Genomic DNA, 23,920 nt, shown 5'->3' with positions numbered 1-23,920 from the left:
CAGGGCCATAGTCGCAGGGCAAGAGGCTAGCAAGCAGTCCTCTCCAGGCACAAGTGGCGGGGCTTGGTTCTGCCATACACTTACTCACAGACATACACTAACAGTTGTGCACACATTTACTTACACACACACACACACACACACTCGCGGGATGCAGGCAGGGACCCACTGAAGGGCAGGCTATTTGAGCTGTTGTCCATTCTCAGTACTCTCTTGCACCTTTTTTTTGTTCTTAATGTTACACCTGTACCATAATGGTGCAAATGATCTCAATATAATAATTACTCAAGCTTTGGGAACAGCAGCATAAATAATTTATAGAAGTCCATATAAACAATACAGTTCATAAGTCAGGGTGGCCAGCATGCAAACATCTCTGGACTATAATCACTGCACACTTCAGGGCTGCAATAATAAAAAGGAACCCTTTGAATTGAAATAATGTGATTCATTTAAATGATTCAATTAAGTGATTCAATTGAATTAGCTCTCATTAATTTAATGGGGAAGCTACCCTGTAAAGAAAAAACACCTTTGAAAAGCAGATTACAAAATATATACAAATTAAAGGGATCATACACAAATATTTCATATTATTTATACTTATACTAATGTCTATTTTAATCAAACAAATAATTATCAACAAGCTGGTTGGCTTTTTACATAAAAAACACTTTCATACAAATGGTTAATAAAATAATAAAATATACTTATACTATATAGTACAGTTTTATATAAACTACTTCATTCACATTGGATCTAATTAAACAAAACAAAACAAAAAAAAAAGGATTTGTAAATTAATAAAGACAGACACTGATTAACCTACCAGGCATGATAGTCCAATTCTTCACTTAGACCCCTATGGTGTAAGGTAGGGAATGTATTGAAACATTGACATATGTTGTCTAGAACCACTGCACAATTAAACAGATTTACAGATGTATATGAAAAACTCTTGGTGTGTTTTATATTGGCTTTTATATCTGAAGTTTGTATGGAAAAAGTCCAGCCATTGCAAATACAATGAGAACAGTTTGCACTGCATCAATGTAACCTGACAGCCAAAGAGAGTGGACTTGCAATGTGCATATGTGACAACTTCATTATACTAGTCAGTGGGGGCACTAGATGCCATTAAGTAAGCATGTGTACAGTGTTGCCAGCTCATTCAAAATGACTGAGCGAGTAGAAAAACACATCTGCATCAAATCTGCATTATGCTTGAACATTTCTCCGCGAAAACTATTCAGATGAGTCAGAAGGCTTTAAGGGACAATGCAATGAGTGCAGCACAAATAAAAGTGTGGCACAAAAACTTCAAAAATAGATGAGAATTTGTTGAAAGACTTGGCATCCTGCGACTTCTGGCTTTTCCCAAAATTAAAATGACCTTTGAAGAGAAATTTCAGACCGTCGATGAGATTAAGGTTAATGTGATGAGACAGCTGATGGTGATTCCAATAAAGGATTTTGCAGAGTGTTTTGAACAGTTGAAGAGCTGCTGTGAGAACTCTGTCAGGTCCCAAGGTGCCTAATTTGAAGGGGATTGTCCTTTATATAATGTTTCTTGTATCTTCTTTAATGGATGTCTCTATTTTTCATATTACATAGCTGGATACTTTCCAGACAGAACTTGTGTTTGTACAGTTATAATCAAAATGATTTAACCACTTATTGAAAATCAGGGTTGTTGTCAACATTTACAGACAGTTAACTATTTGCAATGAACAAATCAAACAAAAGCAATTGAATTAGCTTAACACAACAAATGCTTCATGTGGTTCAGATTCAACTGTATTATCACTGTGCAATGTGCATACAAGGACAGTCGACCTCTGAACAGAAATTCAGCAGCAATTAATAAAAATGCTATAAAAAATGGACTCTCAATGTAAGCTTTTTACAATCTATATACAATACCATAATTCCCCTTGTACTTTAGAAATATAATCCTTCTTCATTGATACAAATTTTAAGCCTAATAATACATTGACATTATACAATAGTGCCACCATACAGATTCAACATACAACACATGACCCCAATCTAAGTAAAAATTGGTTTCCCCAAATTGAACTGAAAATGCAACTTATGACGACTTCTCCAGCCTCAAAATTATTCAATCCCCTGAATAGAATCCCTCACAACAGCACACATGATGCAGCTAATCAAGGGTTTCATTAGTTTCATAGAGGAAAGAGGAAGGGCCAAAAACTAAGCCCAAATGGAGAGTAATGGGGGAGGGAAGTTCCTACCTTTTAATGATCCTAAAGGAAAACACAAAATAAATAAATAAAATAGATAGGCAGGGGAGTAATACTGGACCAAGCCTGGGGGGATAATACTAAGACAGCTGCTCGCTATGCAAGGAGACAAGCTGATCTTTATCATATTACAAAAAATCCCCCATCCGGCTTGAGAGACTCACAGTAACTCAAAACACTGTTACTGTGAGTCTCTCAAGCCGGATGGGGGATTTTTTGTAATAGGATAAAGATCAGCTTGTCTCCTTGCATAGCGAGCAGCTGTCTTAGTATTATCCCCCCAGGCTTGGTCCAGTATTACTCCCCTGCCTATCTATTTTTTTTTTTTTATTTATTTATTTATTTAGTGTTTTCCTTTAGGATCATTAAAAGGTAGGAACTTCCCTCCCCCATTACTCTCCATTTGGGCTTAGTTTTTGGCCCTTCCTCTTTCCTCTATTCTACTATTATCTAAGGGTTATTCCCTATGTTGGGAGAGTAATTTTGAAGGCCTCTGGCACTGATTCATTGGCCACTTTATCTGACCTCTGAATCGGCGCCATCATTACTTTATTTATTTTTTTTCATTAGTTTCAACAGGTGTGCTTGAGCTGGAACACATGAAATACATGAACTGGCTAGGGGTTTGTTGAGTGTCACATTTGACTGCATGTTAGAAATATGACTAAGTCAAAATAATGGTCCACAAAGTTAAGAGAAGTGTCATGGGCATGAAGGGGTGCTGCCCAGAGACAGCACTATCCCTTTAAATGTAGGAACCAATTTAGCAAAGAATAAATGCAAAAGACACAATGAATAGTGCAAATAAAGAAATATATATTATAGTGAATCAAAGTACAAAAAGATAACAAAACAACATAATAAATATATACAAAGTCACATAGCAAAATGTATATAACAATATAGGATAAGCATGAATAGTGCTGGCAGTGAATACTTAAATAGTCCTTTGGTATGAAGGCAGGATTGTGCAGGCACCACTAGTAATAGGTAGGACACAGATCCAAAGATCACAAGGCAGATATACCAGGAAGCAAGACCAAAGGCAAAATAAATGAACCAGGCTGCAGGGTCAGGATCACTGGAAATAAAGCAGAGATCACGGAACCAGGACACAGGATCGGAGGGCACAGCAACGAAGGACCAGGAGGACACAGGATGAAGCCCAGGAGAACACAGGAACAAAGAACAGTATGCAGGATCAAGGAGCCAGGAGGCAGGAGCCAGAATCACGGGAAACCAGGAACCAGGGAAACAGGAGACAGGAGACAAGAAACAATGATCTGGCCAGGAGTGAGGGGAGAACCCAAACTAAATAGGTGCTAAACAAGGACCAGGTGAAGTGCTAAATGAAAAGAAATGAGGAACAGTGCCAAACAGAAACAGTGGTGAGTATGAGTACTGCACGAGGGCAAATCAGCTAAGGAGTGGCGTGACAAGAAGAGATCATCAATCTTCACAAACAAGGATCAGGATACAAAAAGATAGCGAAGGCACTGAATCTTACTAGAGACACAGCTGGAAACATAGCTTGCAAGATCAAAGTTGAAAGAACAATGGTTACATTACCTGGGCCAGGCAGAAAAAGTAAGCTATCAATGGCTGCAACCAATTTCTGAGAAGGCAGGTTTTGAAAAAAAACCTCAATTGACTGCAAAAGACCTGTAGCAAGACTTAGTGGCAACAGCCACTGAGGTGTCACTGAACACAGTAAAGTGCATACTAAAAGCAGAAGGTTTCCATGCCAGAACTCCAAGATTTACCAATAGTGACACAAAAGCACAAGAAACGTCAGCCCCAATATGCTAAAAAAACATGTTCTGTGGAACAATAATAATGTCTGGAGGAAGAAGAATGAAGCATACGCTGAAAAGAACACTCTGCCTACAGTTAAGCATGGTGGTGGCTTTTTGATGCTCTGGGGCTGCTTTGTATCCTTTGGCACTGGAAACCTGCAGCATGTAGAAGGCAAGATAGATTAATTTAAATATCAGGAAATCCTAGGAGAAAATGTCATGCTGTCTGTGAGGAAACTGAAGTTTGGGCCATTGGACCTTTCAACAAGACAATGACCCAAAGCATACCTCATATTCCACCAAGGCTCGGTTGCAGAAAAAGTCCTGGAAATTCTACAGTGGCCATTGCAGTCACCTGACTTGAACCCCAAAGGCGGTTTCAGCACGCAAAACTAAAAATATTACTAAACTAGAGGCCATTGCTCATTAGCAGTGGGCTAAGATTCCTCAGGAAAGCTGTCAGAAGCTGGTGTCTGGATATGCATCTCATTTGCAGCAGGTCATAACAGCAAAAGGTTGCTTTACTAAGTACTAAAGATGCTTGCCATGAAAGGGTTGAATCATTTTGTGATTGGAGAAGTCATAAGTTGCATTTTCATTTGGGGAAACTGCTTGAAGTATTCACTGTGTTGAGCTATTTCAATTGCTTATTTTTGATTTGTTCATTGCAAACAGCTGAAAGTCTGTACATTTTGACAATAAACCTGATTTTCATTGTGGGTTGAATCATTTTAATTATAACTGTATTTGTTGCAAAATAGACCAGTGTATTCCAAAATACATACATTATATACAATTATAAAGAGAACCTGCACTTAAAAAGTATAAGACTTGTAATGTTTTTGTACCTAGTGCTTAAACCGGCATGTTAGTATACAAAATGTATATATATTTTTGCAAGAAGAATAGTACTCGAGGATTTCATAGAAAAAATAAACCATTGCTTTCATTTAATATTCAACATTTCAGATATACTTGAAATCTTTCATCAGGAAAAAGTTTACAGTTAAACAGTAAAACATATATATATATATATATATATATATATATATATATATATATATATATATCACACAATAAATAATTGAAGTGAAACTCACCACTGTGAATCGTTCATGAACATTTTTAACCAAATCTGAAATGTTGAATAATAAAAGTTAACTTTTATTTTTCTAAGAAAATCTAGTGACTCTAGAAAATCTAGAAACTTATTTTCCGGGTTTTGTGTACTAGTATGCCAGATTAAGCACAATATCCCCAAAAATTGCAAATCTTGTACTTTTTAAGTGCAAATTCTCTTCATATTTTTTTAATGCAGTAGTACATTGATTGGTCAACATTTTTGTTTGCCCAAAATATATATTTTTTTTAATTCTTTATTTATCATTTTGTTTTTGTTTTTTTTACATTTTTTTTTACAACAGAGTGGTATACACTATATACTATATATACACAAACACATATGCACCTGATCACTTACAAACTCGTTTTTTTTTTTTACAATGTTATACATATATTAAAACAAAAATGTTTTGCGTGTGAATCAAAAAGATCAATACCCTGATATTCTAATACCGTGACAAACATACTTCATCATCATTCATTCCATTCTTTCACATCATACTGAAGAGGAATATGATAACATAATATATTTATTTTGATTGTAGATTTTCCATTTTATCTTTAAATATATAATATTATATTCTATAGAAGTCCAGACTTGACATTTGTATTCATTTCACTTGGACCATTGTTTATCGTATTTTGTTAGATTTATGTCGTTATTCAGATAGAAGCCTTTCTCCATAATCATTTGGTTTTCTGTTTGAGTAAACCAGATTGTTAAAATCAATTTCAGCATTTTGTTTCCAATTTCTGACCATCAGTAGCTTAAATGCTAACAGAATATGTATAACCAAATTTCTACAATCAGTAGACATTTCTTTTAATCTAATATGTAAGAGGACAAAAGCCATATCTGGGTAGACTGTTATTTTGGAAACAAAAATGAAATTATTGAAAATATAATCTAGGGGAGAATGAATTACAAAGATTGGATTTACTTATTAAGTCAGATGCTTTTACACTTAGTTTAGTTTTCCATTTATCTGTAATCATTTCATTTATCTTTAGATTTTTTTCTCCTCTGTCTGATTTTCTCAATATATATTTTTCTATAATTTTTTTTTACTCTTACGTAATTATATATTTCATTTCTTGAGAGATTAAATTTAGATTTCAAATCAGGAAATTGTATAACCCTACAATTTGAGATAATTTGTTTAATCAAATGTATACAATTTTCCCTCCAACAATTTAGGTTGATATTAGCTATCTTTTCCTGAACTGACTACTTTGTAGGTCTTTCATTGGAGTGTCTCGGTCTAGATAGCTGTAACTATAAGGCCATGTCAGGTAATTCTGGTGATTGCCAAGGACAGGACAGGAGTTCTAACATTAATTCATTGCTTCTAATATTGAAAGGTTAACAAGGTTCCGGGCAGCAAGCAATTATTCTGCTGCCCACATGGTAGAGGAACATACAGGGTTACTATAATATAAACCCTATACTGCTTTGTAATCACACTTATGGTTGCAGAGGGTGTCAAGATTTCAAGAGATATTCTGACTAACACCTGACTTTCAAGCATAATCACAGCTAAGGGACCAGGAACAGGTCTGTGCAACACAAAGACAGGACACATCTATCCTGCTATTGCCTATACTTCTTGGGTCTTCATTGCAAGTATGTATATATTTGTGTTATTGGTTAAAGGATATATGTGTATGTCTGTTAGACCTGCGTCTCATCCGAATCTTTGATGATCGAGTCATCTAAAATTCCAAATATTGAATTACCATATGACCAAATCACAAAACAAAATCAATTCCGTCTGTGGCACCAAAAAATATATGATTAATGGGAAAATAGATGGGTGATGATTAGGGAAAGACCACTAAATGTTTATTTTATTCACAGGTCACGCGAGAAGTGACCAGTAGATGGAAAAAATGGAGGAGCAGTTATAAATAATGGGAATATTATAAAGATTTTATATACAAATGCACCTATCAATGTACTGCAAAATACATACATAATATATATTGTAGTACACTGGTTTTTGTTTACCTGAATTGTTTTCCTGTAATGATCACATGGCCGAAAATCATCCAAACTGAAACACATGAACGAATCCCGAATAGACCAATATTATTTTTTGATACAGAGGAACCTATTTTTTTTCCATAAAAATGTCTAGTGTCTAATAAAGTGGTATACATGTTACGAAGGTCAGTGTGAGGGAATTAACTGTTGTGTGATGAAGTTCAGTGTGTGTGTGTGTGTGTGAGAATGCAGGACTGTATTTGTGTTGAGTGATACTGTGTGTATCTGAAATAAGGGGTGTATTTAAACCTTTTATTGTCTGTCCATTCACCCATTTCCACACACTAAAAGTATTACTGCATCCCCACTCCCATAGACATAGTCCATTGCACTACCCACTATAGCCACTAGCCCATAACCCTTTACTCAATAGTTTATTGCCCCAAAGCTACTATTTCCTCCCCCCTAGCCAGTAGCCCATTTCACTTCCATTAGCAGTAGCCAGTTAGTCATACCCAAAAACCTATTTTCCTCCTTTACCTCCTGCAGACAGTCACCCATTCTCCCCCTCCTTAGTTGGTAGCCCATTCTCATATTCCCCCAAGATCTGTATCTACCAAGTTCAAGGTTCCTACTTTGGCAAGTGAGAAGGCTGAATCTATAAGCAGGGTCACAAAGAATGTGTATTGCATACACACTGTAGGAAGCGCCATTACAAATCACAGGCCACATTATGAATTGTATATATTGTCAAATAGATATCCACAAATAAGAAGAGCACTTGGATTATTTACCAAAAAAAAATTAAATCTTGATAAAATCGTGATAACTGTCCCAGTATAGAGGACTGAAATGTTGATAGTTTATGGTGCTGTCTTGATCAAAGCAGCTAACTGATCTTTTTGTGAAAATCTGAGTTCTCTGATTATTTAGGGATATACATATTTAACACAATCTTGTGTTTTCTTACTCACCTTTTTTGCATTCCATTAGTCTTCCAGCTCTGTGCCAAAACAACACTGCTCACTACTGGTTTTCCTCTGAGTGTCACATAATCATCTGTTAAATCTCCATTGAAGTTACCACAAAGACCACAAACTTTATTCTGAAGTCTTTCACTGATACTTATTTTAATAATGTTGAAGCCATTGTAGTGAATTTGAATGTCGGGACTTGTGTCTATGACCAAAAAACCCTCCATGTTGTAAATTTTAGTTGACAGTCCTGTTACAAATGGGACAGTAACTTGTGTGCCATTTACCTAAAAAAAAAAATTAAGATTAAATTAATATGCATAATACAAAAAAAACATTTGGAAGATGCCTACCATGCCTTCAAAACGTCTTCTGTTCACCTTTAATTGTACATTTATAAGATAAGTATGCTAGATGTAAGTTAGAGGAAGATGGAAGGTCCTAAAGAATGATTTCAGGGAATTAGGTAGCAAACTTAAGAAAAGGAGATATTACCTGTGCCACACGCTACAGTGATTAGCGTTACAACCTTTATAGAAGTGATGGATTGCACCTAAACGGGAGAGGGTCTGCAGTGCTGGGTGACAGGATGGCTAGAAGGTTGGAGGAGATTTTAAACTAGTAGTAAGGGGGGGCAGCGTCATAGCAATCTAGAAAAAATGGAGATAGAAAAGAAAGGAGATGGGCTTTAGCTCAGTATAAGGGGGTGGTGATAGGGGAGGGGCAAGCTCAGAACAGAGGAGGTATGTAATATTGATAAAGTAACTTATCATAATATTAAATGTATGCTTACTAATGCAATGAGCCTAAATAACAAAATGTGTGAACTTAAGGCAATTGCATACACTAACCAATATGACATAATAGGCGTGACTGAAGCATGTTGGGATGAGACACTTGACTGGGCAGTTAACTTAAATGGGTACACACTGTTTAGGAAGGATAAATACAAATTTCAATAAGTTAAGGGGAGCTTAAGGGGAGCTTCACAATATATTGATTGGCATAAACCCTTTAGCGAAAAGAACACGGAGGATAAATGGAATATCTTCCAACAAATATTTGAAAGGTACATTTCTCAGTATTTACCATTGGGTAATAAATATAAAATAAACAAATTAAAACCAATTTGGCTTAGTGGAAAAGTGAATCAAGAAATCAAGAAATTAAAAATAAGAATAGGGCATTCAAAGAGGGCATTCAAAGCCTTTAAATCGGACAAATCAGAGGCATCCTATAAAAGATATAAGGAAGCCAATAATGTGTGCAAAAAGGTGATTAGATTCGCTAATCTTCAACATGAAAAAATGATAGCCAAATAGAGCAAAACCAACCTCAAATCATTTTTAAGTACATTGATTCTTAAAAAAAAAAAAAATGAAAGTGTAGGTACGCTAAAAACCGGGATGGGGTGTTATTTAATGAAGACCAGGAAAAGGCAGAAATTTTAAATAACTATTTCTCCTCCGTATATATTAAGAAAGAACCTATGGCAATAGATATGCAAATAATTGCTGCAAAAAATATGCAGAAAAATTGACAATGTGCTGCAAAAGACAAGGTGCTGCAGCAACTAAAGAAAGTTAATATAAACAAAGCTCCAGGGCCTGACGGTATTCATCCACAAGTACTTAAGGAACTTAGTGTGGAAATAAGTGAACCTCTGATCTTAATCTTTCAAGAGTCTTTTCTTTCAGGAAGTGTTCCAAAGGATTGGAGGAAAGCAGATGTGGTTCCTATATTCAAAAAGGGGTTGAAATCCTTGCCTGGAAATTATAAACCTGTGGGCTTAACTTCTGTGGCTGTGAAGGTATTTGAAAGGTTATTAAGGGATAATATTCAAGAATTCCTTGAGAAGAACATGGTTATCAGTAAAAATCAGCATGGGTTTATGAAGCACAGGTCATGCCAAACTAACTTGATTGCATTCTAGGAAGAAGTAAGTAGAAGTATAGATTAGGGTGTTGCAGTGTATATGATCTATTTGGATTTTCCAAGGCATTTGATACAGTTCCACACAATAGATTAGTGTTTAAACTCAAAGAAATCAGTCTAGATGAAAATTCTTGTTCTTAGGTAGAACATTGGCTTAAAAATAGAGTACAGAGAGTTGTCATTAATGGCACATTTTCAAGCTGGACAAACGTGGCAAGTGGTGTCCCTCAGGGTTCTGTTTTGGGACCCCTTCTATTTAACATGTTTATAAATGATCTTGAAAAAAGCATTGAAAGCCATGTTTCAGTGTTTGCAGATGACACAAAACTCTGTAAAGTAATACAAGGTGAGCAAGATATTACTCTCTGCTGTAGAGGGATTTAGATAGACTGGGGGACTGGGCACTCAAATTACAGATTAAATTTAATGTAGAAAAAAGCAAAGTTATGCACTTTGTCGTAAAGAATGCACAAGCAACGTATACCCTTAATGGAAGGGAATTAGAGATAACCACACATGAGAAGGATTGGGAATGTTTATAGACAAGCTATGTGCAATGTTAATCATTAGTGGCTAAGGCCAGTAATGTATTGTCATGCAAGAAAAAGGGCATTATTTCTCTGGATGAGAATATTATTTGACCTCTTTATAAATTGCTGGTAAGACCACATCTTGAATATGCTGTGCACAGGTTCTAAAGAAATACATTATCGCACTAGAAAGTGCAGATGAGGCCTACAAATTTAATAAAATGAATGGAACAGTTTAGCTATGAAGAAAGGTTAACAAATTTAAACCTCTTTAGTTTTGAAAAACGTCGCCTTAGAGGGAATATGATAACATTATACAAATATATTCATGGCCAATACAAACCATTGTTTTAAATCAATTCACAAACAAATTTGGATTTTCAGGCCCAATTATAAAAGCGGTATCTGCTCTCTATGACTCTCCACAGGCAAAAACATAATGGGATCCGGATTTACTTCTCAAATTTATAATATTAAAAACAGGACAAGACAGGGTTGCCCCCACTCCCCATTGTTATACATATTAGTATTAGAACTTTAAGCCATTGCTATAAGACAAAATAAAAAAATTACAGGCTATAGATATCCGTTTGGGCAGGTTAAACTAAATATCGATGAGGATGATATACTACTGATCCTTGAAGATCCAGAGACCTTTGTTTCGGAAGTGTTAAAAGATATAAATAGGTACTCTAGAGTATCAGGTTATAAAGTAAATTTAGACAAATCAGTAGCCAAGAACATGAACAAGAGATCAGTTAATTTTATCATAAAAAATGTTGGACTCCCAAAGAATAAAAAGAGTTTGAAATACTTGGGTATAACCATTACATCAGAAGTAAAAGAGTTAATAGAAGCAATTTTTTTACCCTTATTAAAACAAAATGAAAAAAACTACGGGATTGGAGGGGGTTGGGATTCTCGTGGTCAAGCAGAATCAATATACTAATATATCTTACCAAAATAGTTTTCTTTATGGAGAATTATCCCTCTCCAGAAAACGGGTTATTAGTGTTCCATGCCTCTTTTTAAAAATTTGTTTGGGATGGAAAGAAACCAAGAGTAAAAATTAAAAAATTAGCCAGGATAAGAAACAATGGAGGTTTGAGTTGCCCAGAAATCCAACAATGTTATCAGGCCAGTAGACTGTTTCATATATTTCTGTCACAGAATACATCCGCAGAAAAGGAAAAATGGTATTCAATAGAAAAAGACAGCACAGGGGTAGAGAATTTATCCTCTCTATTCTGGATTTTAGATCTCAATAAAAACTTTATAGCTGAGGCAAGATCAAAATCACATATAATTAGAGATCTAGCAGGTTGGTGGGATATATTTGGGAAAAGAGTTGCACTACAGAACAGAATAATAGATGCACTCTCAATCGCAGTGTTTAATGATATGCTAGATAATATTAAGATAAATTCTTGGAAGAGCAAGGGAATAAATAAAATCATAGATATAACAGAGGATTAATGTTCAACAATGTTTATTGTGTCCTGGTGTATTGGTCTTGTGCATCTCCTTGCATTTCCTTGTGGGCTTCCGCAGGGCCCACGTCTGGGTGAGTGTGGGTGTGTAACTTTGATTGGTGTTCCTTTTCGCCCGGCTCCTCTGTCTGTCCTTAACCTGAACTGCAGGGGCTTGAATATTCTGGATTGAAGGTCACCGCACTTTTTGAGAGTCTTGAAGTAAGACCATGTGTCGGTGGCACTCTTACAGGAAACGCATTTTATAGAGGGCGTGGCCCCATGACTTTCTGATCGCTCTTACCCGACTAACTACTTTTGTAATCACCCGTCGGCCCATAAGGCGGGTGTAGCTATCATACTTGCAGCAGATCTGCAGTTTTGGAAACTTGGGCGTATGGATGATCAGCACGGCAGGTTCCTTTTCCTAAAAGGCATTATTTCTGACAAGACACGCACTTTCGCTTCTCTATATGTCCCCAACCGTAGACAAGCACAGTTCACCGGGAGAACTCTGGTTAAATTGGAGAGTTTTGCGGAGGGAAACCTGATTGTGGAGGGGGACTTTAATGCTCAGTTTGACCCGCTACTTGATTCTTCCTCTGACCATAGCTGCATTTCTCAATTTCATATACGTTTTATTCGTAAAACTTTGAAAGATATGAGACTGTCAGATTGCTGGAGGTCTCTCCATCCGTACGTTAAGGATTATACACACTATTCAGCGTATATGCATAGTATATGATTTCTCGGATTATACCAATCCTATGCCTTTTTTCACTTACCTTTCACAATCCTCTGACACAAAGGTTTGTTGTGTAATCTCCTAGCAACCATGTTGAGTCAGGCTATCACGTCACATGGGATTCAGTTCACTTCCGGGTGTAATCAGTCCTCAAGCTGTCTTCACATGCTATTGGTATGTTTTTATGGTTTATTTCTTATATGGTGCCACATTTACACTTTATATGTGATCTTAAAAAAAAAGACCCTTAACCTCCCTGGCGGTATGATTATGCCAGGAATTTTGTACCAAAAGCGGTACCATTTTTTTGCATTTGAATTACCCGCCCAGTTCCGCCCCCATGAGCCTCTGTGGCTCACAGAGACGGAACCAGGAAGTCAGATGGAGGCATCCGCCGGGGCTCTCACCGGCAATCACAGCGCGGGGACATCGCTGGATCGCAAGGAGAAGTTAACCCCTTCAGGACGGAGTCAATAGTGCACGTTCTGATCAAAACAAAACGTAAACAAAAACTGGAATTTGCGCTATATGTCTGTTCACCCGTAGTTCCCCTCTTTCAAATTATATGCACCCACACTTATTATATATCATTTTGTTCAGGAGAAACAGGGCTTTAATCTATCATTAACTATTCATATATGGAACATCATTTATTATGAATAAAAGTAAAAAAAATGTAAGAAAATAAGATTTTTTTTTAAATTTGCATTTCCGTCTGACATTTTAACTGTGAATGTCATAATACTGTTAGGTTTTACTGCAAAAAAATGCACATATTTGTAATCAGCGATGTCTCACGAGTACAACAGTACCCCCCATTAACAGGTTTTATGTTGTTTTGGAAAGTTACAGGGTCAAATATAGAACATTCCATTTTCAAATTGAAATTTGCCAGATTGGTAATGTTACCTTTGAGACGGTGTGGTAGCCCAGGAATGAGAATTACCCCCATAATGGCATAGCATTTGAAAAAGTAGACAAGCCAAGGTATTGAAAGTGGGGTATGTTTAGTCTTTTTTAGTAGCCACTTAGTCACAAACACTGGCCGAAGTTAGCGTTCATATTTGTTTTTGTGTGAAAAAAGCAAAAAACGAATATTTGGCCAGTGTTTGTGACTAAGTGGCTACTAAGAAAGACTGGACATACCCCACTTACAATACCTCGGGTTGTCTACTTTTGCAAATGGTATGCCATCATGGGGGTAATTCTCATTCCTGGGCTACCATACGCTCTCAAAGGCAACATAACCAATCTGGCAAATTTCAATGTGAAAAAAATGAAATGCAAGCCTTATATGTGACTCTCTAACTTTCCAAAACACCATAAAACCTGTACATGGGGGGTACTGTTATTCTCGGGAGACTTCACTAAACACAAATATTAGTGTTTTAAAACAGTAAAACATATTACAACAATAATATAGACCATAAAAGTGCAGTTCGCTTGTAAAAAAATGCAAAAAACGTCACTTTTACTTAAAATATCATCGTTGTAATACAATTTACCAGTTTGAAACATGAATATTTGAGTTCAGCGAAGTCTCCCGAGTAAAACAGTACCCCCTATGTACAGGTTTTATGGTGTCTTGGAGAGTTACAGGGTCAAATATAGTGCTTGCGAATTAAATTCTCTGCACTTTCTCCCTGTGTTGTCAGGCATGTCAATCAAATTTTAATTAATCAAATCACATAATTACGTTAAAAGATTATTTAAATATACATGTAGAATTTTAATATATATGCATTTATAGTTATTTAAATTCTACGTGTATACTAATGTAATCTTTTATGTAATTATATGTATTTATCTATATATATATATATATTTGCGGTTATTTGTATTTTATATATAGATATATATATAGAATGTCATTCTAAGTGTATTTTGTTACCGATATATATATATTAATAACAAAATACAGTTAAAATGAAATTACATATGCATATATAATTTATATTAAATTTTGTTTCAATATTTTATTTATTTATTTTATTATTTTATTTATTTATTATTTTAATTATACGTATTTATATATAATATATATATGTCCATCTATTATATATATATAATATATATACATATTATATATATGTAACGTCATTCTAAGTGTATTTTAATATTAATATATATACTTATATTAATATTAAAATACACTTTGTATGACGTTACATATATATAATATGTATATATATTATATATATATATAATATATATACATATTATATATATATATAAAAATATATTTAATTTATTTTTACACATGTCTAATATATTTTTTTTATACTTCCCACCAGCAGGGGGACTGTCTGATATTTCAAACAGTCCCCCTGCTGGCAGATCCACAGCCAGCTATAGGGGGCCATGTGATCGCTCTTTGAGAGCGATCACATGGCCCCCGGGGGCCTGATTTGCCGTGGGAGGGCTGCCTGGGCTGTGAGGCAGTCCTCCCGAAGCGGATCGCGGCGGAGGTAAGTACATCTTACCTCCGGGGGCTCTGTTATCTACCCCGAGCGTGACTCGGGGTTACCGCTTCTGGCAGCGAAAATTAACCCCGAGTCATGCTCGGGAATACCGCCAGGGAGGTTAAAGGGTCCAAACATTGATTGTTTTGTACGCAGAAATGATGAATTATTGATTGATTTTTTTCAATAAATACACCAGTCACCTTTAACCTAAGACCGGCAAATGCATCCTATTTTTTCCCCCTGCAGGCAGTGCTCAAAACTGCTATTCAGGCCATGTAATCGCGATGTCATCATGATCACATGGCCAGGAATGGGCAGATTAGCTGTGGTGGAACTTTATGGGTTGTCAGACAAGTTGTCAGTGGACAGTTTATTTAAAGCATCCAGGCCTGAATTTGAAGCATTCAGGTCCGGATTTAGGTCATCTGGCAGCGTTTGTTCTGGACCTTGTTAAACAGTGTCCACATTTTGCAGTCCGAAATGTCCCCATATGCAGCCTCATTGTTTTTACACATTCAGTAAAGATCCATATGTATATTAGTATATAGCTCCATTAATCCCAAAAAGAGGTAAGCAAATATTATTGTTGAGGTATGTTCTAAAGCAAGGCTAAAACATGTTGGAATGGTTTTGGAGATTTGCACTTGTTATGATGTACACTGAGGTTCAAAACAAAGATACAGTGGGACCTCGGTTTATAAACGCCTCGGTTAACATAATTTCCGGTTTACAAATTATTTTTTCAATACAAAGGGAGTTTTCCCAGGATGCATTGCACCTGGGAGGTTTATAGCATGCTGGAGCCTGTGGGTAGCACGTGGCATCGAGTGTGGAGGTGTTGGAGCGGCTCTTGCATCGAGTTTTGGAGCCATTCTGGAAATAGTTTTCAGTTGTTTTGGGACTTTTTGGTGCATTTCTCAAGCTGTGGAAAGGTAGGGAGCTGAGCTTCGTCGTTTGCATGCCTTTTATCGTGTGTTCAGCACTGTGGGTTGGTTTCCATGCCAGCTCATTTTGACTTTTGTCTGACCTCAAGAACGATTTAATTGGTTTTCAGTGCATTCCTATGGGAAACCGCGTTTCGGTTTACAAATGTTTCGCAATAAGAAACGTCCCGGAGAACGCATTAAATTCGTAAACCGAGGTCCCACTCTATTGAATATTTCAACTCCTTTTGTAAACCAGGCCCAGCTTCTTAGGCTTACTAAAGGGACAATCACAAAAGAAATAGAGCACTAAAATGACAACAATTTTTTTCTTTGCTGCAGTGCTCATATTGTAAAGTCAGATAGGTAATAGCATCCAAGAAGGTAACAAGTCATGCTATGGCAAATTTGTTTTTGTTTCTTGACAAAGTTCAGCAAAGCTAGTCATTGGGCAGACTACTTCAAGATTTCATCTAAATAAAAATCTTCAGCTGTTCTGTTGGCTTTTCTTTTTTCCACTAATGTAGTGTTGATGCCAGATTCAACTGAAACAACTTGTGAGGAATATGTCACATGGTTGAATGGTTGATTGAAAGTGGTTAATTCAAGAAGCATGTTACACATACACCAGTGTAAATGTTTTATGGATCTTCTTTGCCATATCAGAGATTTTATTTTGTATATGAGTGGTTACAATTCAATAAAGAATATCTAGAACAAACATGTCAAACTTGAGGCCCATGGGCTGCTTTGTGCTGTGGCTGCAAGATATTTTCTGTCTGATTTTTGCCTTCCTCTCACGGACACAAGAGACCAGAATTGGCCACAATTGGGTAGGGGGGCCAGTATATTAAATTGGGGAGGGGTTGCAGTGCAGTAATTTGAGGGAGGGGGCAGTGTATTAATTTTGGGGGAGGGAAGGGGCAGCAATTTACCACACATGCACAATAGCCTCTAGATCAAGCATGAGAAACTCAAAGGCTAACACGGGCCAAATAAACAAGGCTTACGTTTATGTGGGCCGCAAAAAAACTAAAGCTTCAGTTTTCATAGGTTTATTTAGAAAAGTACAGTATAAAAAAGTTGCTCAACTGACACTTGACGTCCTCACTCTCTCAGGGCTTCAAATTAAACAAAAGAGCAAATTTATTTTAAGTACACGTGCATTTGCATATAACCAATGTTTCAATCTAACTATCTTGACATATTAAGAAAAGTTTGGTAATGGGACTGAAATGGTGAATGTATGCTGTTACACAGCTTTAAAATAAAAAAAATACATTATCTTGTTGATTTTGAACTCCTATGAGTGTGTTCTTCACTTTGGCTGAGATCTTCAAATTTGATGATCTCAGCCAATCCAATGTTTTCCCATAGGAAACCATTGGGAGGCTATTGTGCATGTGTGGTAAAAAGCTGCCCCTTTCATGTGTGGTAAAAAGCTACCCAAATGTAATACACTGCCCTTTCCCTCCCCCAAATTAATACCATCCCCCTCCTTCCCTCAAATTAATGCACTGCAGCCCCTCCCCAATGTAATAAACTGGCCCCCTAACCAATTGTGGCCAATTCTACTCTCTTGTGGCCGTGGGAGGGAAGGCAAAAATCAGACATGAAATTAAAATTTCAAGTATTTTATGCATTTTTTGTGTTTTATCTTGCAGTATTAAAGATTGGTATAAATTAGGTAAAACTAAAAGCATTGCTGTAAAAATATTCTCAGGTTCTCCTTCACTACTTATGGGCATCCTTCTTTTTATCTGGTTGATCCTCAATTCAGTGAGGGAAGGCACACTCCCCTGGTCTATAGACAGTCCCTAGATTATCTATGAGATTTGGTTTAATATTATTTTAAAATTAGATTATTATAGCATTTGTAAGAAAGGAAGAATACAAAATAAGCTGATGAAAGTACAGTAGTCTCAAGCGTAATCATTTGATAAAAAATCTGATGGTTTTGCATTTTAAAATCATAAATATATTTGAAAATAATAATCATAGCAGTTTAATTTTTGTGTAAACAAAACAAATACATTTTTGATCATTTGTAAACAAGTGACACCCCTTTTTAAGGTAGATATATGACTGAGTCTTAGCTTATATTTGAGAAATGCTATATGTCAATAATGACAATCTGATATGAACATCTACGGCAATTAACTGACAGAATCTGTAAATTTTCTAATCTGCAACAGCCATGGGTCATGTGACTGTATATGAGAAATACCACTGATTGTACATATAGGAAATCGATCTTACCTTCACAGTGTTGCGGTCATTAATGAGTATTTGTTCTTCGTTAATGTAAAAGTAAACAGGTGAGATAACAGTCAAATTTGGAGAGGACCACTTATCAAAGTTAATGATGAGTTGGAAGGAAATATCTGGAAGTTTCTGGCAAATTGTGGACAATACAAATGCGCAGTTCGCTGGAAAGCGGAGAAAAGCTCCATCAAAAGTTCGAAAGACACCTCCTCCTGCAGCAATACAGTAAGAGCTCTTTTTGCTGAAGCAGCCTCTTACTCCATTTCTCAGAGCACACTCCTCATCTGATTTGCAGTGCCGTGGGTCACACTGGATGAGGTTTCGGCCAAAACAGCGACAGCGTCTGGTACAGTCACTATTCCAGAACAGCTGCTTAGGCTGAGGATACAAACACAAGAAGAAAACACCATAAGGCAAAACATCACATAAATGACATGATTTTGGTTATAGTGGGTCATCTGGATTCTTTAAAAAATATCCTGCTATTACATTTGAAAGACTGTGCTTCATGTAAGTATTCACCACCCTTGGATATTTCCACAATCTCAAGTATTTACACACTGGAATAAATTGATTTTACAGGAATTTTTACCATTTAATTTATACAACATACCAAATGATTTGAAGGGGTAAACTATGTGGCAGAACAGCTGCCTGCTCATGGATCTCCCTTTTCTTTTCATAGGTTTCCTCTGTATTTTCGTGTTTTGTGCCCACTCCCCGTTCAGGAGTGCCTCCACGAAGGGAAGCCATTCGCCTCCCAAACGGAGTCCACCCCAATAGCCCATTAAGAACCATAGTTAGAACGTCAATTAGAATGTTCTCACCTTGACCTGGTGCTAAAACCACAAGAGAAACCATAGACGCGTGCTTCCCCTGGGTGGCCGCCATTTCGCATAGACGAACGCCATCCCCAAACGAGGACCACCCTGTTGCCCGATTAAAATGTTTGCACCAAATAATTAGAACGTTCGCACTCACAACATAAGTGTGAAACTGCAAGGGAAGTAAGTAATGAGTGTTCATTTCGTATTGTCGAACGGACCCAGGGGGAGCATTCGTATCCTGAAAGGAGATGCTTCCCTTGCCTGGTTCCCACACAGGGACCCAGCGAATGGAGATGGTTCGTGACAGGGGCCATCATGAGGGGTGAGCATTTTTGGGGCACTGGCTAGTGTCTGGGAGACAAAGGGACGATCCCTTTTTCCCGTGCTTTGACTCCCAGGCACAGAGGCTCCAGGGAAGAAGACCCCCTGTCGTCTGGTGTGGGAAACCCTGTGTTTGGGTGATGGGCTTTGGGGACAAAGCGAACAAAGTCCCTTTCCCGTGATAGTAACCCAGGGAGGGGGAGGATCCTGGGTTGTGACCCTGTATGGTTGTGTTGGAGATCCCTTGCATGGGGATATGCATAAATGCCGAGTGTGGCATAATACAATCATGTTGTACCTCCAGGACTGTGTGTCGCCTGGTTATGGGGGGGGAAGAAATGGGTCTCTTGATACTGTAAATGGTTCCTGACTGGCCGAAAGTAACCGGTCGAGTTACCCTGGATCCGCTACAAACTATATTTAATTGTGACTTATAAGTTAATAAATAGACAGGCAAATATTAGTTACATATGTTTTCAACTCACCTAGTTAATATTAGACTTGGATATTCAGTTTCAGTTGAATTGAGATTTGTCAGAATTTGGGCCAATCAGCAATAAAGCTGAAGAACTGAATTCTTAGCTGCCATATGCCCTAATCCTGAAGCAATCAAAATAGCCAATGGTCGAGCCATTTAGGTCGCTCCAGGAGTCAGGGTTAACTGTAAGCATATGACCACCACGTTAGTACAAGTAACGTTTAATACTCCTCTATGCCCCCACTCACAGCATAGGGAAGGTTTTAAAACCTTAAAAGGGTTTTTCAGAGAGCTCTGATGGTTGGCTTAAGCCAGAGCAGACTGACTGAACATAGTATGGGAAAGCACTTATAATGCTCATTCATCTCCCTGTTTGTGCATTGGAAAGTCTGTAATTGGACAGCCACAGGACATCTGGGAGGGGGGGGGGGAGGTTATTGTGCAAATATATTTGCACAATAAACCAGTTACACTTTTTTCATGTCCAGGAGTGCACCCTTATTGATTATTGTGTGTATATATATATATATATATATATATATATATATATATATATACACACACATATACAGGCATTTCCGGTTTACGAACTCCCGCTATCCGGATGCGGGCGCCATTTTATTTTTGCCACCATTTTTTTGTTTCAGCGATCCGTGGATGTGCTTTAGGGCACTGGAAAACTAATTTGTGGCCGGGAGAGTGAACAGGAGTGAAAGGTAAGTGTAAAAATGGTTTGTGTGTGTGTGTGTGTGCCTGCCTGAGATTAATGTGAGTGTGCTTTTGACTTCTTGCATTTTCCCTAATTACATTACCCCTGACTTCTAGATATTTTTTTCTCCTATACTGCAGTTTTGGAAGCATTTATCTCAGCATGTCCGGTGCTCATTAGTGTTTATTGCTTCTAGGCATTCTGACAACTATTGAATCATTCTCTATAATTTAAGGTCACAAATAACACATATAAAGCAGTATTCTTTTTACTGCCAGGGATTCAGCTAAGTCTTTGTACCTTTCCATAAGTATTTCATTGTGTGCCATATTGGGGAACTATCCCCAAATTTGCATAGTGTGACTACCTGTACATCAAAAATGCTTGTGCTACGCAAAATGTTGTCAAGGCATCAATTCCATGTCCCGAGTGCTGCAAAAGAATTTTGGATATGTGCTGTCCCGATTGGAACTAGAATTAAAGGAACACATAGGGTCAGGAACACAAACATGTATTCCTGACCCTATAGTGTAAAACAACCATATAGCCACCCTTTTCCCCCCTTTCAGTAGACCAGCGTTTCCCAATTGGTGGTTCTGCGGAACACTAATTGGGGTTCGGCAAAAAAACATTTTAATAAAATGGCTGCGGGCGGCGAGGGAACAGTGGGCATTGATCTCCCTGCTCAGCTCCAGCAGTGCAGCAGTGATGCTAGAGCCGGAATATGAGGTCACTCCGGCATCACTAAGATGTGCGCGAGGGAGATCACTGCTTCTACATGCCAGCCACTCAGCAGCCCCACTGGACCCCTGGGACTCCATGCCAGCACTCCTAAAGGTAGGGGGGCTGGGTGGAGTAAAATGTAAAAAAATGTATGAGTGTCTGTAAAGGAGTATGTGTGTTTGTCAGTGAGAGTGCATATGTGTCTGTCAAAGAGTATGTGTGTTTGTTAGTGAGAGTGTATGTGTGTCTGTCAAAGAGTATGTGTGTTTGTCAGTGAGAGGGCATGTGTGTCTGACAAAGAGTGTGTGTGTTTGTCAGTGAGAGTGTATGTGTGTCTGTCAAAGAGTATGTGTGTTTGTCAGTGAGAGTGTATGTGTGTCTGTCAAAGAGTATCAGTGTGTTTGTATGTGCCTGTGTGTGTCAGTGTGTGTGTGTATATGAGTGTGTCAGTGTGTGTATGTGCCAGTGTGCATCTGTGGGTGCAAGTGTGTGTGTGTATTTGTGTGCCACTATGTCAAGATGCCTGTGTCAGTGTGTATCTGAGTGTGTGTATCTGTGTGTCAAGGTGTGTGTCAGTGTGTATCTGTGTGCCACTATGTGCCAGTGTGTGTGTGTAGATCTGTGTGTCAGATACATATACACACACACACGCCCAAACACAGAGGCACACTGACACAGAGATACACACAGTGGTGCATACAAACACAGATATACACACCTTGACACACACCGGCACATACAAACACAGATACACACACTATGAAACACAGATACACACACCTTGACAGACAGATAGATACATACATACACACACACAGATACACACTGTGTGTCAAGGTGTGTGTATCTGTGTCAGTGTGTATATCTGTGTGCCACTATCTGCCAGTGTGTGCATCTGTGTGTCAGATTCATACACACTGATACATACAAACACAGATACACACACTTTGAAACACAGATACACACACTTTGACACACAGATACAGACAACTTGACACACAGATACACACACACAGATACACACTGTGTGTCAAGATGTGTGTATCTGTGTGCCACTATTTACCAGTGTGTGTGTGCGTGTGTGTGTGTGTGCGTGTACATGTGTGTATCTGTGTGTCAGATATACACACACACAGATACACACACTGGCACATACAAGCATGGATATGCACACCTTGACACACACAGGCACATACAAAAAAAAAGGCACAATTTTTCATTTTTTTACCACAATGTTGTTACACTATGTCAAAGGGTTCCAAAGGGAAAAATGAATTGGGAACTCCAGCTGTAGACAGACAAATATAAGTAGTAAAATGTAAGTTAGGTAGTGTTTGTAATTTTAGCAGTCTATTTCATATGAAGTGTGTGTGTGCGTGACATTGTACCATATTTTGGCAGGTAGTATAGCAAGGAGCAGCAGGAAGGCTGAAGAGTCAGAAGAAAGGGAAGAAGGAGTAGAGCTTGAAAGCTCTAAAAAATACTGTAAAAGGAGAAAAAGAAAAAAAAGGAGTAGAGATTGAAAGCTCTAAAAATAAAAGGAGGTAATGAGGTGCAAGCCTTAAAGTAAAAAAAGAAGGAGAAGAGATTGAGAGCTGTAAAAAAAAAAAAGGAGCAAAAAAAGTGATAAAGGAGAGATGCAAGCCTGAAAGTAAGAGAGGAGGAGGATAACTTGAGAGAGGTGTGAAATTAAAGAAGGAAAAGGAAATTGATAAAGGAGAGTTGAGAAAGAAGAAGGAGGACTCATAATGCCACCAAAAAGAAAAGGATGTTACAGTCGGTGCTTGTAATGGAAATATAAAAAGACAAAAAGCCATAACATTAGAAACAAAATTGAACATTATAACAGACCATGATGCTGGAAATACCACTAAAGAATTAGGTACCAAATATTCAATAAGTAAATCAACTGTGAGTACAATTTTGAAAGACAGAGAAAAATATTTAAAGGAAGTAAAAAATGCGCAATCCCTGCGTTCTACTTGGATATGAACAAAGGAAAATGAAAGCCTTATTCCTCATATGGAAAAACATTTAACATCATGGATAAGTGATCAAACTGGACGGCTCCATATGCCTGTTACTTATGCTACCATTTGTGCTAAAGCTTTATCACTTTTTGAGATGCTGAAACAAAGAAAAGGAGGCAACGTTGAAGAAACATTCTCTGCAAGCAGTGGTTGGTTTGATCGTTACAAAAAAAGAGCTGGTTGGCACGACATAATCCTTGGAGAATCTGCAAGTGCTGATACAGAAGCAGCTAAATTATTTCCTGCTAAGTTGGCCGAAATATTGGAAGAGGGAAATTACTCGCCATCACAGTTTTTTAAATTTGATGAAACCGGTCTCTTTTGGAAGCACATGCCATCAAGCAGCTACATTGCAAA

General features: G+C 37.5%; 1 protein-coding gene across 1 annotated transcript in view; it reads right to left on the bottom strand.

Moving 5' to 3' along the window:
* The window catches only part of TECTA (tectorin alpha), a 187,094-nt gene that overhangs the window by 48,160 nt on the left and 115,014 nt on the right, over window positions 1–23,920 (bottom strand). The window contains 2 exon segments of the mRNA XM_063436299.1: window positions 8,140–8,430; window positions 18,470–18,853. Coding sequence (XP_063292369.1) covers window positions 8,140–8,430; window positions 18,470–18,853 — 675 coding nt within the window.

The sequence above is a fragment of the Pelobates fuscus genome, chromosome 11 (assembly GCF_036172605.1).
Source record: "Pelobates fuscus isolate aPelFus1 chromosome 11, aPelFus1.pri, whole genome shotgun sequence".
NCBI classification, from domain to species: domain Eukaryota; kingdom Metazoa; phylum Chordata; class Amphibia; order Anura; family Pelobatidae; genus Pelobates; species Pelobates fuscus.
Note: the sequence above shows the minus strand (reverse complement) of the source record. Positions and strands in the feature narration are given on the sequence as shown.